At 46.4% G+C, this 16,362-nt stretch overlaps 1 protein-coding gene across 4 annotated transcripts in view; it reads right to left on the bottom strand.

Annotated features, from left to right (window-relative positions):
• Positions 1–16,362, bottom strand: part of LOC146202714 (heat shock factor protein 1-like) — a 66,730-nt gene that overhangs the window by 13,367 nt on the left and 37,001 nt on the right. For 2 of the 4 annotated variants that reach the window (XM_084588268.1, XM_084588266.1), the window contains exons 6-8: positions 15,215–15,383; positions 10,513–10,796; positions 4,471–4,615 (exon numbers count right to left, since the gene is read on the bottom strand). In XM_084588268.1, coding sequence (XP_084444394.1) covers positions 4,471–4,615; positions 10,513–10,796; positions 15,215–15,383 — 598 coding nt within the window. Of the gene's footprint in view, positions 1–4,030; positions 4,089–4,470; positions 4,616–10,512; positions 10,797–15,214; positions 15,384–16,362 lie in introns of all 4 variants that reach the window. The other 2 variants (XM_084588269.1, XM_084588267.1) reach the window with 2 other exon arrangements.

Raw genomic sequence — 16,362 nt, 5'->3', positions numbered from 1 at the left:
TTAACACAATAACGTTAAGCAGCTCAACAATCATAGTCTCAAGATGTTTAGCTACAGTAGTCAGAATACATATAGACTACACTTTGCTCAACCAACAAACATGAAAGAAAGGCTTATTTAAAAGAAAGGGTAAAAAGGCCCTGGAGAATTTGTCAGAGCTTATCAATACTCTGATCATGATGACTGCAACCAAGAACATGATGCCAGACATATCCCACCCATTGCTGATCCCAAATAGATTAAACACAGATTATCGAATTGACCTTGTATCAAATGGTCAAAGATTCCCCTTGAAAACCTCGGAAAAAAAAAAAAAAATAGCACGACTAAATGTGTTTACCGTACGACCATAAATCACACTTTCAATATACCAAACAGTGCACCGCAACCTTTGAAGAGGGTTTTCTCCCAAATGATACTCCTTCAATCGCTTTTTATGCGTGGAGTGTGCAGCCTTAAGACACCAACTGGTTGCTCTAGCCACGCAAACACACCCTAAAACTGCATGTACACGTGAGGAATGTGGCATGTGATTGGCGTTTAGTTAGCAGCACCATTTTCCCCATGACAGCGCTGTCATGTGGGGAAGCCAACATTTGGTACATGTTGGCCATGCCAACCTAGCTGACTGAAGGCTACCGGCAGCTCTCACCAAACTTGCTTCACTCGACTTCTTGTTGAAGACGTCGAAAAAAACAACTGTGCCTTAATTTTCACCAAAGATTGCTGTGCTTATATTGCTCACTGGTAGCACGATTAAACCTCTTATTTTAGGCAGTAGCTAGTAGCAAGGAAAAAGTCTGCAGCTTGTTACTACGAAGCAGAGTAGGCCTAGCAACACGCAGCGAGTGGTACGCTGTCAGTATACCAGTGGGCAATACATGGCTGCATAAAGCGTGTCACAGGTGTTGGTGCACGCTACTTTAATGTTAACTTTGTTCACTATTATGATTTCTCATTTAATGACCCCTGAAGAAGCCAATTCAACTCGGCAACTCTTTCCTGTGCTACGAGAGTAGCACAGTGCCCAATATGGCAGCACACCTTCACCCCTTTGTAAAATCGTGTATACAAACTATTTCGCGATCCCCTTTGAGTTCAATATATCTGGGATAGACTGTATAAAGCAAAATGCAAGTAAACAAGGGTCAGCAATAAAGCACTGTATGCACACAGCTGGTGATTGCAGAGTAGCCTGGCATTATGTGCCCAATAACTTTACTGCTACATACTGCATTACTTCTTTGGTAAGGCTGAGAGAGTTTCCCAATTGTGAGAATGCAGCCAAATCCATACCATGCAAAAATACACAAGTTTCTTTCATAGCTGAGTGCAGTTACACTCTTTACTCAGCTTGGGGAATAGGGAAGCACTTTACCTATACATAGTTGGTTACACTATGAGAATGCAACAGGAGCATACAACCACACAGCATGAGGACAGGCACGGTTAAGAGAGGAGACACCACAAAACAATGTGGTGTCTCCTCTCTCAACCGTGCGTGTCCTCACGCTGTGTGATTGTAAGCATGATATGCTGACACGCCCAGCAAGTGGTTTTAAACAGAAGCCTCCCCTTCAAATGTTCCTGAAATGGCATACAAATGTTAATCAATTGCGGCAACCCCGGGAGATGATGTGGCAACCCCTAGGCCATGTTCATACCACTTGGTTAAAGCGAGGCTTTACATTAACAGTAGCCGACCGATATTTCTGCACTCAAATAATTTGCACTTGCGCAACATTTCGGACTTCATTCAGGGACCATCATACGCCCTATAGGAACATGCAACATCGTGCGCAAAAGTGGGGAGACCACGACTTCGGCGGCCGGAGCGGCTGCGGGGACGCACCGTGTCGCTGCTATATCGCGCGGCTCGCTTGCTTCGAGAGTGCCCGGCATGACGCAAGACTTTCCCTCGCTCTCGGGCTGGCGCTTATCATGTCGCACCAGAAGTTTGTCAGTCATGATAAGAGCCAGACCGAGAGCGAGGAAAACTCTTACGTCATGACGGGTACTCTTGCAGCGAGCGATCCGCACGTGATAGCAGCGAAGCGGTGCGTCCTGCAGCCGCTCCGGCCGCCGAAGCCGCGGTCTCCCCACTTTTGCGCGCGATAGTACATTTTCACAACTGATATTTCAGACCCTGTGGTGTCCGAAAGCTCGATGTATCGAATCAAATTTGGCACCAGCGATTGTGTGGAGATTGTTTTTTGGCCGAAGGCTCGTTTTTTTCGGCATGACAGACGCGAACGGGCATCTTTGTCACAAACAAGCGGCTTTGCGTGGCCGTGAAAGCTAGGCGAAGCAGTCATTTGGACGGACTAGCTTGTCTCGCTGTTCATCGTTGCCATTTGAGACAGTGGCAGTAAAGGGTCGCTCGTCATTCCCTTGTTGCCACTGCCTCGTCGCTGCACTGCAACGATGTTCGTCGTTTCTTGCGGGGAAAAGCAGAGGCTCTCGTTGCGCTCACTTTTTTCCCATGACTTCCATCTCCCAGTCATTGCAATGTCGTTAACCCTGGAAACCGAACGTTACTGCTTCATGCGGCACGTGCATTCGTTCGTGGTGTGACGAAGTAGTGTGACGCAACATAGAGTTGCGTCCACTACACTGTGAAGTGGCACGGACATGAGGAAAGCATGACTGGGCAGTTTATAACTGGTTATAGTGTTTAGAGCTTAGCATGGTCCCCTTCAGCGAGGCACCACAGGCATGCGGTGACCACCTTGAGCGTGATGCATGCTTCCCAGCAGCGCATACACCTGCCACGTCGGCACCAATCAGCACGTGCACACTAGCAGTCGTGCCCACCGTATCGGATCCCCATAGCTTGGGCAAAACCAAATTACAGTAGCAAATCGCGCTATGCTATAACGTCTATATTAACGACACAAACGAAACATTGGTGACGGCGAAGTTTATGATTTGTAAACGTGATTTTTTTTTTTTTTGCAGAGAAGTAATATATATATTTTTTATGTTCACGAATTTTTTAGATTGTTCGATTATTCGAACCATTTCTTGGGCCCCGCCAAGTCCGAAAGAACGGTCAGCTACTGTATGTCATGTGGTTTTTCATGTAAGCAAATAGCTTATGACTGCATGCTAACGTCCATGTGAGATAGAGGCAGAGATTAAGGTATTGGTGATCAAGCAATTAGCAAAGCACATGTACGCAAATGAGGATTTGCAAGGAAAGCCATAGACAGAAGCCGTTAACGTTGCCACATCATACCCTTAAAAAAAAAAGCTTAAGTGTCCCCCAAATTTGTTTATCGCAAACTTTATGGAGCATACATGAAAAAAAAGTGCTATCCGTGTCACTGCCATGCAGCTTTGCATGAGTGCTACGACAGAAAGATGGTTTGGTTTGGTTTGTGGGGTTTAACGTCCCAAAGCGACTCAGGCTATGAGAGACGCCATAGTGGAGGACTCCGGAAATTTCGTGTCAGGACTACTGATTCGTATCAAGTGAGCCCGTGGTGCACCAACATCTCTGCACCCAATGAACTTGCAGTGGCCAAGCTCATTTCATCCCGTTTATGTTTATTCCAGGTAGCATGCATGCTCATCCCAAAGCTTGTCGTCTATATTTGCACCATGTCTGTGTTCTATGCACCACAAGGTGGATAAATGCTCCATGTCTGTATGATAAATAAAAGGCTACGAAGTACAAAAGCCCTATTGTTTGTATTTTCTTAAGTGCTAACACTGCATTCTTCTGAGGTTGTGAGCATTCCCCATGTCACTTAATGCTGAGGCTCTTTATCTCACCGCAGAAAGTAGAAATGCAAATTTTACTGATAAAATAAATGTACGTTCTGCTGTTAAACACGGCTTAGGCTCGTGAAAGTAAACCAAATCCACGCAAATGTTGGATTTGATCTCCTTTAAAGACTATAAACACCAAATTTTGGTGGCATATTTCTTTTTGTTAGTGATGCATAAGTCATTCCTGCATATCGATCCGTACATAGTTTTCGCATATGATCGCTAAATAATTTATAATTGAATTTTCTTTTCTCACCAGTTTCGGTTTCGACAGCCGAGAGATGGCTGTGACGGCACAACCAAGTCTTGACGCACTGCATGAAAAAACAGCGATATAATCGCTCATTCTTCACTTGTAGCGATTCCTGTTCTTGAGACAGGCTAGCTTTATTATCGTAGTGAATTCAAACAACACAGGAATGATCATATCGCTGTATTTTCATCCTTCGCGTGACCTAGACTTGACTGTGACGTCACAGGCATCGCTCAGTTAATGAAACCGAAACAGGCGAGAAAAATTCAATTATAAATTATTTGGCAGTCGCAGGTGAATATGACGCAGTGATCCGTGTACAATAATAATGTCTTAGGCATCATCACAAAGAAGTCTTCAAGGATGGGGTCTCTGTTGCATTCCCAAGTTGTAACTGACTAAGTGCAGTTCAGCCAGCAGAATAGACTTTCTCGCTCATCTACCTTTGAGGATCCCGAGAAGAGCCCTGTCCAGTCAGGACATACCCCCATCAGTGTGGACGTATCCAAGTTGAGTCCTCCGCTCATCAGCTGGTCCTGCAGCCAGTCCAGGTCAGAATCAATGGATTCCACATGATCTGCAAAAACCCTGAATTCCCAACACACAACATCAAGTTCTGTTGCTTTTGGATGCATGGTTACATTCTCGGTGACAACGTTTAATACTAGTATACATTACCATCATTTGTAATTTTTGCTCTGGTTAGTTCTGGCTAATACTACATGAAGGAACTTGCAGTGAAACAATGCTATGCAAAATTCAGTTCTCAATAACCCCGTCTACTGAGCAAAACACAGTAGAATCTTGATGATACGGTCACAATTGACACAAACTAGTAAAACTGCCCAGCCAAAGTGCATTATGTGTAATGGACAGAATTTCAGATGGTGCAAGTCCTCTCCTGTACCATTACAGAAGATATGAACACAGAAGCGGCACCCCTGCCTGCGACCGCATCCACAAGTACTGGGCTTGCAGTGTGCAACTAACACATTTGCGACATTGCAAAAACTACTCGCTCTGTGTGTGCCCCACAGAAAACAGCAAGTGCGATTCTCAGCTGTGCAATATGAGCTGTGAACAGTGAGTGAAAGTGCGCACCTGTAAATGACTTGTCAGCCGAAATCAAGTTGGCATGAATGCATTTCCTATACTCCAATATGTTGATGATCATTTTTGATGATCAATTTTTTGCAACCCTGTGAGATTTGCACCATCAAGATTCTACTGTATAAGGGAGCATCATGGTTGGCACAGTTATATTACCACCACCAGAACACGTTACAGTGTATTGTCGACATCACAAACTCGGGAGGGTGGTAATAGCTACCAGAAAAACTGTTCCTCATCTCCAGGAACTGGTGCTAGCAAATGAATCAGGCCTTTCTCCGCAGGAGTAACACTTCAAAAAGCTCACTGTATATGACCTTATGCTTAAGTCTGTACTTGCTTATACACTTGTAGAGTAGGGCACTAGGTAAAATATCCAAGCTCTTTTCAATACTTTTCAGTGTAGCTTCCTGAATATTCGTTCACCTAACTACTAGATGGTTTAAAAGTGCAAGAAATGTAATTTGTGTCAGTGTACAGTGTGGCACTAGTAAACCGCAATTTGGAGCACTTTGCAGCAGGGAACGCCAATTACACAGCAGTCCAGAGCAGTAAAATTTCGCAAGTGCAGTACAACAGTGATGACACTATATTCGACTGCTTACTTTCAATCACTTAGCGCTCAGAGGCGACCACATGTTCGGCTGATCGAAATTGGATGCTCCGACTGCATTCAGCTAGCTTCTTCCAAGCGCTCGCCCCTCCCTCAAAGTGCCTTGAGGTGCTTTGAGAGACATCCGCTTCCTTGCTTCCTTTTACTGGGAGAGGGAAACTGAGTTTTTTCTCGCTTGTGCCTCCGTAGCCGGAACGGCATGCCAATTCATAAAAAGTGCTAAATATGGTCCCATGGAAGCAAATTACAAACCAGAATGTTCAAAACACAGCAAACATCGAGCTTTGCCATTAAATGAACAGCTGAATGCCTTCTCTCTCGGTCAAAAAGCGCCCAGCTCCTCGAACAATACCCTCAAGTGCGCAGTGGTGCCACAGCACCACAGCACGGCAGCCGCAAGCGGTATATGAAGCTCTCGAATAGTGTTACAGAAAATTTTCACAAACTGTAAGCAATAAAGGACTTTAGCGATACTTAGCTGAGAAAGCTTGCTGCCAAGCCTGCGCAAAACCGTGGCCCTCAGCCCAAAGTGGATGGGCAGATCGCACCTCTCATCTGGAGTAACTGCGAATTACTTCATTTTGGTTGGTAACAACTTTATTTATAGTCCTGCAGAGCTTTCGTCAACAGGGCCTTAGGTCTGCCACGTGGGGACGTCGAGGTGTTGCCTCGCCGTCGCCTCACGGCCATGCTGGATGGCCCAGAGTTGGTGACCAAGGGTGGAGCTGCGCAAGGCAGCGGCTCAGCGCGGCGGGAGAGTTCCGGAGTTAGCATTATGCGGGTTTTTGTTACAGTCCCAGAGCATGTGAGTTAAAGTGGCTATATCAGCGTTGCAGACTTTGCATATATTTGTCGGGTATGTGTCGGGGTAGAGCCTATGGTATTGTTCTGGGTTGGGGTACGTGAGCATCTGCAGCTGTCTGAGGGCCACCGCGTGTGCCCTGTCCAGCTTGTCACTGGGCGGAGGGAAGGTTCGGTGGGCCAGGCAGAGGGCCTTGGGCCTTGGTAACTTCGTTGTAGCTGCTCAAGCAGTCTTTGGTGCTGTTCCATGGACGACGGTCGGCAGCGCGGTTCGCGAGCTCCCGCGCCTTGGAGTGTGCAATCTCGTTTCGGTTGCGATGCGTCTTCGATACTTCTCCCAGGTGCACCAGGGAACCACTGATTTCTGGTTTGAAATTCTACCTCCCGCTGGACTTGTCGATTGTTCGGGATTTGGGCCACTCTCTGTGAGATCCATCCTTTGGCGAAATTTCTGACCATTTGATGAAAGTCGCAGAGAACCGTAGTGCACGTGGGATTCGTGAGGACGAATGCCACCGCCGCTTCATCCGCCTCTTCTGCGCATTCACACACTACACTTGTCATTATGTGCGTTTTGCCGCACGAATTGACGATCGCAACCGTGAATCGAGAGCGTTCTGCGTATTCTACGTCAACCAACCTTTCTCCGTGACTGTGTAGGAGAGCTTTGGCCCTAGCCACTCTAGTTCCCTGGTTGTGTTCCAGATGGATGTTCCGTGGGATCGGGTCAAGTATTAGCGTTTGTCTGATCATGTCCGAAACGTGACTTTCTGGCCTTGTGCGTAGTAGCGGATGCTGAAACTTTCCATGATCTGGCAGCCTGCTGTCGTGCCCGTTAATCTTTCTAGTTGTGAAGTGCGCTGCGCCTCGGCGATTTCGCTAAGCGTGTTGTGAAGCCCGAGCTGGAGCAAGCGGTGTGTGCTGGTGGACTTGGGTGGACCCAGTGCTATCTCGTACACCTTGCAGATAAGGACACTGATCTTGGCTTCTTCTTCCTTGTACTACTTGTGGAATGCCACTACAACGTACGCACTATGGCTAATGACGAAAGAGTGTATAAGTCATATGAGACTCTCCTCCCTCATTTCGTTTCTTCTGCTAGTGACCCTCTTGAAGATTCGCATGGCGTTAGCCATCTTGTGCTTTAATTTAGTGATCATTTTGCCATTAACGCCGTTGGCCTCGATTATCATGCCAAGGACTCTAATTGTGTGCACTATCAGGACCGTTCCTCCATTTCTCGTGAGCAGTCTGATCTCTTCGTATTCTTGCTTGGTCGTTGCCGCATTCCGAACACTCCCGGGTGGTCTTCCCCTCTGCATGGGGCGATAGAGTAGGAGTTCTGAATTTTTCAGCAAACATCGTAATCCCATACCCACAAGGTATTCCTCTATCCTCTTGATTACTAGTTGCAGTGTCGTTTCAATGTGACTGTCGCTGCCTTTGTGCACCTAAATAGTTATATCGTCAGCGTATATGGTGTGCCGGACGTCTTTCAGTTCTTGTAGCTTTTCTGCTAGCCTGATCATGACCAGGTTGAAGAGCGTGGGCGAGATGACTGTGCCCTGCGGGGTGCCAGTGCTTCCCAGCGTTTGCTCTTCTAGCTGGAGGTCCCCTGCCACTAAAACAGCTCGCCTGTCTGCCAAGAAATCTTTAATGTAGTTGTACGTGCGTACACCTAGGTTTTGCCGCGATATCTGATGTAAAATCACCGAGTGCGTGATTTTATTGAACGCGCTTTCAAGGTCGAGGCCGAAAAGTACTCTGGTGCCTCTCGTCTTGCCGTCAAGCATGTGATGCTTCAGTCGTATCATGTGTCCTGCATGGACAATTGTGGGCAGAATCCTACGACGGATGGTAGATATGCCTCTTTACGCACGACGTTAGAGATATGGGGTGAAGGTTGTCGAGGCTTGGGGCTTTTCCAGGTTTCAAATTTAATATCATTCTCGCAATTTTCCGTTGTTGCAGGAGGGTGCCACGCTGCTAGCAGTCATTGATGCAATCTTCGCAGCTGCCGGCGTAACGGGAGACGAAGGTGCAGAAAACACGGTCTGTCCCAACTCACACCAGAACATCGTCGTCGTCAGCACACCAAAACAAACGAACACGGACCGCTATGCCAAAATGCGGCAAATTCACATCCAAGGGAAACCACATGCAGTCAACGCGTACGAAACGGCACCCAATTACAGAATTTCAAAAAATTTGAGTGCATAGCATGAAACACTCTCTATAAACTAAAACACAGAGGATAAATTGAACACCGCCATTTTGAGAGCGCTGTAGCGTCTTCTAAGGGCACCTCAGCGAAATGCCAGCTCTGGACTGCCATATGAGGTGGCCATGGATATATGCACGCGCGTATGCTTCTACCTTTCTTTGAGGTTTTCGCAGCTGCCTATCCGTAAAATTGTTGACAGTGAATTTAAGCCTCACGGCAAGACTGTTCTGCAGATCTTGCGATGGCAGGGGCAAGCACAGTGTCCACAAGTGCAGCAACGGTTCAGGTAAGTGCATGGCACTGTTATATGGAAATACTGCAGCTTTGACTTTTCCAATCTGATTTGCACACCCAATTAATATGTCATGTACTAGCAGAACATTTGCCGTATGCAATATATACTACCTTCCCATGGTGTCTGCAAAATCTGTCGCAGCCCGCACCTCGCAAACAGATGACATGCCACACGCTGCATTTGCGCTGATTCCCTCGTGTCTCAGTATGTTCCAGCATGGCAGAAGGATTTAGTACTGGATCAGCTAAGCTGGAGCTACGACAAAGTGTAAATTTTTTTTTTTTTTTTAACAACTGTTGCCGGCGTGGCATTTTTAAGACAAGTGACACCAACCCTCATTATATTCAGCATGACTGGTCAGTGTTGCTTATCCGAACGGAACTGGAATGCCACACCGACGATGGCTGTCCCCAAAAAAAAAAAACAAAAAAGAAAAAGAAAAAAAGTATGCAACACTTCCTTGTACCTCCAGCTCTGCATTCACCACATCTGCACGATCGCCGTGGCCCTTTGTGTATTATTAGCAGCTCTCACGCCAAAGCTTGAATATTCTTCGATAGTATGGTATTCAATCACTAAACATTAACAAAATAGAGAGAGTTCAGGAAAGAGCTGTTCAATTTATCTATTCAAAGTTCAAAAACACCGATTCCCCCACTCAGCTTATGGCGGCTGCGGCAAGGCCAGTGCATGGCCGCGGCGGCGGCTGCCTGCTCTCTCTTTCTCGGACGGGAAATACGGGTAAATTTTCTTTTTTTTTGCAATAGCCATCCTTCCTTCTACCCATTAGTTGTGAGCGGAAGCACGCGAGTCAGCCGCCGAACTACCAGAAGCACGAAGAAGAATACACTGTCTTAACTTCTTTATCCTTCACATAATCATAAGTTAGCTTTGGACCCTTTTCGGTACTTATCCCCTATAACTACCAGACATACTCAACATCATCACATGCACTCACTTGCACCATATTTTACGAAAACTGACTGCTTTAAATATTCGTTTTTTCACGCAGACAACATCTGATTGGAATAATGCTATAATGTTCTCGTAGTTTAATAACACTGGTCACTTTTTATTCACATTTCTTTTTATTGTTCTGTCTTCTTTTTTACCTTTATTGATATATGCCTGTCCTGCTTGGACCTTGACAAGGCTCTCCAGTACTAAATAATAATAAAATAACAATTTTCGACACATTTTTCACCATGTTTGCATTATTACTGTGGTCCTTTGCTTCTATATTAGCACAAACCTTTCTCGCCGCCCCACCTCTCACAGTGTTGCCAATGGCAGGGCGGGCAAGTGGTGGTGCACAACCCTTGTCGCATCTAGTGAAACACACATCGCGCATATTTTGCTTGCTAAGAAGTTACTTCAGGGCTTTCAGATGCAGTGCATGCTGAAGCTTGGGCATGTTAATGTGTGCCAAGAGCTGCCCTCACTTTGTAGTGCCGGCAGTCTTGTCCTGCAGCGCGACCTGCATTCCCGTGTTGGCTGGTGGAGCTGTGGCCACCTCACTGTGCCCGGAGGTTTCCTCTTCAGCAAGATCCGAGCTGGTAGCAGGCAGGCCTGCAACCGTAGGTGATGGTGTGCTGTCGCCCGCAAATAAGGGAAGGTCTTCCAGCATGATGCAGCTACTCAGCAGGTCCGAGGCACCGTTGGCTGCCTGCTTGCTACTAAGCCCTGCTGGCTTTTCTCCACCAATCAAGGGTGATGCAGAAAACACCTATATATATAAAAAAAGATATGAGCAGCAAGCTTGCCACAACACCAAACAGCAATGTATCAAATTGCAACACACAAGCCAGAGCAATGCACTAACAGCTAATTAAGGTGGTACGTAATTGCTCGTTTGCATCCACCCCATCACTGTCGTACAGCCACAAAGGAATCTTATACAGCTTCTTCAAAACCCAGAACCCCTGCCTGCCCAGGCCAGTTGCTCTATCAGCTAGTATGCTGACCACAACCGGTAGCAGATGGCAAGGTCAGGCAGTCAGGCCTGCATTGTAACATTGATCCTAGTGAGAGCTGATCTCCTAAAATGTATGCAGAATGAGGAAGGGAGTGCGGTGCTCAACTGCAATGAAAAGCAAACAGGGACAGTCTGTGGTAGTTGCGCCAGGCTGTAGTTAGTCTGCACCATGCCATAGTTGCATACACCATCCCAACAAGGATATGTACCATTCCTTCAAAGGAAACAATATTTTCAAACTGGAACTGCCACATACTTGAAAACTGTATGTTCATCCATTAGCAAAATGAAACACCTTCACAGTCGCTGCTTTTAGGTGCAGCTGCTACAAAAATCCATTTAAATGCAGCACCTTGTTTCGATGAGCTAAAAAAAAAACGCAATTGTTGCAGAAGCAGCATGCCTTTCAGGCAGGTTACTGCAGTTGCCTTCACAGCACTAGAGGCCTATCAGCTATTTAGCGGTCACCACAGAGACTGAATGTATTTTGGCAGCAATCTGCTCACTGCCTGGTCCAATTATATTCTGCCCAGAACTGCTTAACTGCTTCCTCTGCTTCAGACAATGCACTCCTAACACTCTCCCGTGCCAGTACAGATAACACGAACGTGCAAGCTGCTACAGCAGCCTTGAGCATTGTACTGTACAATGTACAACAGTGTGTACAGTACACACTGTCCACACATCATTGACACCGCGATTGCCAGCTGTGGTTTGCAGCAGCATGCGACCCACAAATCACCAAGTAAACGTCACCGTGATCGCCAGTCACACTATGCATCGCAAGCAGTCGGTTGCGGCGCACACGGTGGGTGCACACGGCCCGAATATTGTTGCCTTCACAATCACTAGCCGTGCCGTAAACACAGGGATAAGCCAGCGGCGGCTCGCATGGCTGTGCTGTACGTGCCGCAAGAAGCTTGCGGAGGTGCGTAGCCCGCACACCACTGAAGTCTCGATCATCTGTAGTGCTGTACACGTCACAAGTTGCGAGCTCTAGCCGTGCGGCTGTAAATAGGTCAGCGCAAATGCCTTTCCTACGCTTTTGCATACAGACTGTTTTTTTGTTTTGATGATACAACCTTTCGGACGACACGACACGAATTCTTTTGCAACACAATGAGATTCGTACATATCAATGTGGTCCTATCGTATCTGACAAAATGCAAGCATATTTGGAATATTAATAGTCCATGCATATTTCTTAAGACTAAAAATTTGCTGCGCTACATTATGTAATTCTTTCCTTTTCATGGTTTAAAGCTAACAGTAACCTATAAAACATGCCATCTCACGTCTAAAGGATTTATTAAAAAGTGAAAAATTAATTCTGGCACAACACACACCATGGAGCTCTGACTGAAAGTTTGCTCTCATGCTACCTACTGCTTGTCCAGGAGTCACTGCCAGCACGAGGGATCTTGGTAAATGGAATGCGGTTCAAATTTTCATTAGTGGAACAGATTGGTGTGAAAATCACCTTTTATTTCTTTTTTCTTAAAACAAAGAGCTTCATGTATCCTTTATGGAATGGACACTTGCATGGGGCATGTGACAAATGACTATCAAAACTAAGTCTTATTCTGGTCTGGTCAACCCACCCAATTTCAGCCCAACAGCATTAAATGCCCCGTTCCGCCGTCGGCGTTGTGAGCGAAACATCGTGAGGATGGCGCTGGCTGGCGGTAGCTGGCAACTTGCACAGTCGCGCACTGAGTGAACGTAGGGTTGCCCGACATACTTGACAGGAGCTGCCAACTCAGGCCTCTCCTTTCATACGGGAGGGTGATATCAGAATCAGCCTGCCCAGACTCTTGCATCCATGTTACCCCTAAGCCACACAGGCATGTTCATACGGCTTGGTTAAAGCGGGGCTTTATAGGTGGGCTGGTAGCCTACGCTAATGCATCATGCCCTTAAAGGTGGAGCTTAGGTGCCTCCATAATTTTTTAACGATGTATTTTTATTGAAAAAATAAAATCTAATCAATATGTAATATAACGTAGCTGAAGAACAATAGGAAAGTGATGTCCTGCAGAGCATGTAGAGGTTTTGATGACGACAAACATCCATGACATCTCGGCAGCTGTCTTGTTGGTTTACGGCGATCATTGTAGCATCCCTAGCCAAAATGATATAGTCGAGTCCACTTATAACGATACCGGTTTTAACAATATATCGATTACAACAATGAAAACCTGCTTTACCGTTCACTTTTGTATGTTTTCTACGGTAAAATAACCCGCTTACTACAATGCCCCCTTGCCACATTATCGGTTATAACAATGAAGTCTCGCTCCTGAGTTCTCGTGCCAAAAGGTAGTTGAATGCGAAATCCTTGAAAAGAAAAATTCCAGCTGCTGCACCCTCCCCGCCGCGCGCTCATTCAATAGAACCTGTTTTCTGGCCTTCTCCGCATTGTAAACCCGCGCGCCTTTCTCCCGCTGCTCTTCCACCCCTCGGAACACAAATGGACTGCGCCCATAGCTCTGCGCTGCACCATCCTCCGAAACACAAATGGACTTCGCCAACGCGCCGACAGCGCTGATCCGCTGATCTGCTCACTCACCCGCTCGCCCCACCTTTTGCGCAGTTCTGCAAACGGATTTGGTTGTTTGTGCAAGTTGATTGCGTCGAAGTCATTCCTGGCCACGCGGTTTCTTCGTCTCGTTTGAATCGCCGCCAAAACGTAAGATGGCTGATCCATCCGCTGGTTATCGGACAATGTTGCCGGTGAAAAGAAAGCACACGGCACAGCTATCGATTTGGAGACGACAAGTGCAGTATCGCGAAGGAGTACGCACTATCGCAACCGACGGTGTCGACGATCATCCGCTCCTCTAAGAAGTTCGACAAAGAAAAGTCTTCGCTTGACAGTGGGCGCAAACGCGTTCGACAAGGCGCCTGACAACGACAGCGACGATGACGCGGTAGGGCAGGCTGCCTCAATGTTGTTCTCGCAAGAGGCCCTGCAGTTGATTCAGTCCCTCTGGGGCTTTGTTTTCGCGAGAGACCTTCCACTGCCCTACGTGGTGTACCTAGATGCCATGAAGAAGGATGTCAACACGCTTCGCGTGAGGCAAGCAAGGTTAACGGACATGGTGTTTTCTCATGCAAGCCAGTGAGACGTACGTGGTGAGATGCTTGCGACGATTTCACCCCAGGGGCCTGCGTGCTCTTATCTCCTCTGCTTTTAAATAAAAGTTTCGTCTTTCTCTCTCTCTTCACCCCAGCGTTACTTCGGGATTTCTCAAGCTGAGGGACACCGCGGCAACCTTCTTGTATTATCTACAAGGCCCCTTTCGGGGCCACCAAAACGATGTCTCGGCGGAGCTCGCATGTCACTTGCCATCCGTGACCTCTCTCTGCAGTTTTTATGCTTTTTTTCGTGCAAACCGCTTATAACAATTATCGGTTATAACAATTGAAATTTTGTGGCACTTGAATATAGTTATAAGTGGACTCGACTCCAAAACATGGCATTTTGCCTTAACCCAGCAGCACATCTCATAAGAGGGATTTGTACTAACAGCTGTTCTCATAGAAAGGCGACTTGAACAAGAAAATGAAGCTTGAAAAAAATAAAATAATGTATTCGCATCACCTCCTGAACTCTTCTTCAAATTTTCATGTGTCTGCTGTGTTTACAATTGCCATCGTCTACACCAGTACAGCACCTTTGTCAACAAGGCAAAACCGCAATATGCGTGACTGCCACATCAGTGCTGAAAGCAAGCAAACGCCTGCACACAAACTAAATGCAACCGAAATTAAAATTGTTTCGCCTTTTTTTTTTTTCCATACAGGAAGTCAATAAATGCAAAAACACCTTGTCCCTTTCCATCAGGGGAAACTCTTTGCAACATGACACAGGCTGTGACTTCTAGAAATTGCCAGAATCCCATTTATAGTGAGAGTGCTAGCGTAATCTGACCAAAAATACCAAATCTGTAGAAACACACTGCAGACATAAAATGCAATGGGACAGTCTAGCACTACTGACTTAGCATTCCCACGAATAGTAGGTACAGAATACGCAAGGTCTTCTTAAAAGTAAAACAAAAAATAATAAGCTACTTACAGCCTGCTTTTACAGTTCAAATGCTATAAACATTTTTTTTCTTTCTCTTAAAGAAAACTAAGCAGAGAACCAAATTACAAAAGCTTACCAATTTATCGGGAGTGATCTGTTTGACAGTGGAAGTGTCTGGAGTAATCTGCACCGACTCCACAGTGGGCGTGACTAGGCTCGTGGAAGAGGCTGCAACAGGCTCCTTTGGACTAGAGTCGGAAGAATCCACAATCACTTCTTGAATGTCACATGGCAGCACGTCCGAACTGCAGCAAATAAATTAAAAATTTGAACACAAACACAATGACATTTCTGCACTCAGGTTCTCTCTTTCTAGACTGTCAAAAAAGAAGAAACAGAAACTGGGAGTTCTGAGAGCTCTTGGAAACAATTTTTATTAATGCAGTTTTTAAAAGCCCTTGTGCCAGATATGCCAAACTGTAGCTATTTGAACTTTCTTTCACACATGTGAATAATGCACTTAAGCTCATGCATAACCTAAAAATATAATATTGTTACGACGGGGGTAAGACGTCGGAGCGCAGAACAACAAGACGATAGGGTAGGGAGCTCAGCCAGTCAACGGCAGCGTGTCCGGCACAAGAGTCTTTTTCCAACGTCTTTCTCCTTCACTTGTGTTCTAAACTTTATCTTCTTCTGCGCTGTTACATTTTCCCCCTGGGCAGACGAAGCCCCCAGGGTGAGGTAGTTATTCGTTTCCACGAGAGTGACACGGCTTCATCCGGGCGACATGGGCAACTTCGGTTCTGACTGAACGACGACCACTTGCTGTCATACGTGCTATTTGGTAGTTCACTTCACTGACACGTTCAAGCACAGCGTAAGGGCCAGCGTAATGCGCCAACATTTTCTGGGTTTAAACCACGCTTTCGGAGAGGTCACCAAAGCCACACTAAATCTCCAGGGGTGTAAGACACATGGTTATGCCGGCTGTCGTACCGAGCTTTTGAACGCTCTTGCGAAGCGAGAATTCGCAAACGGGCGAGACGGCGAGCTGCTTCGGCTCGACAAAGAGTTTCCACGATGCACGGTTCGTCATGGACGAAGTAAGGATGAATGGTGTCTAGACAATACTGAGGAGGACGGGCATATAGCAGGAAGAACGGGCTGTAGCCAGTAGTCTCATGTGTTGCAGTGTTGAATGCAAACGTTATAAATGGCAGTATAGTATCCCAATTCTTGTGGTCAGACGCGATGTACATAGATAGCATGTTTGCGAGTGTG

This window comes from Amblyomma maculatum, chromosome 1 (genome assembly GCF_055883805.1).
Source record: "Amblyomma maculatum isolate TAMU_Amacu chromosome 1, ASM5588380v1, whole genome shotgun sequence".
NCBI classification, from domain to species: domain Eukaryota; kingdom Metazoa; phylum Arthropoda; class Arachnida; order Ixodida; family Ixodidae; genus Amblyomma; species Amblyomma maculatum.
Note: the sequence above shows the minus strand (reverse complement) of the source record. Positions and strands in the feature narration are given on the sequence as shown.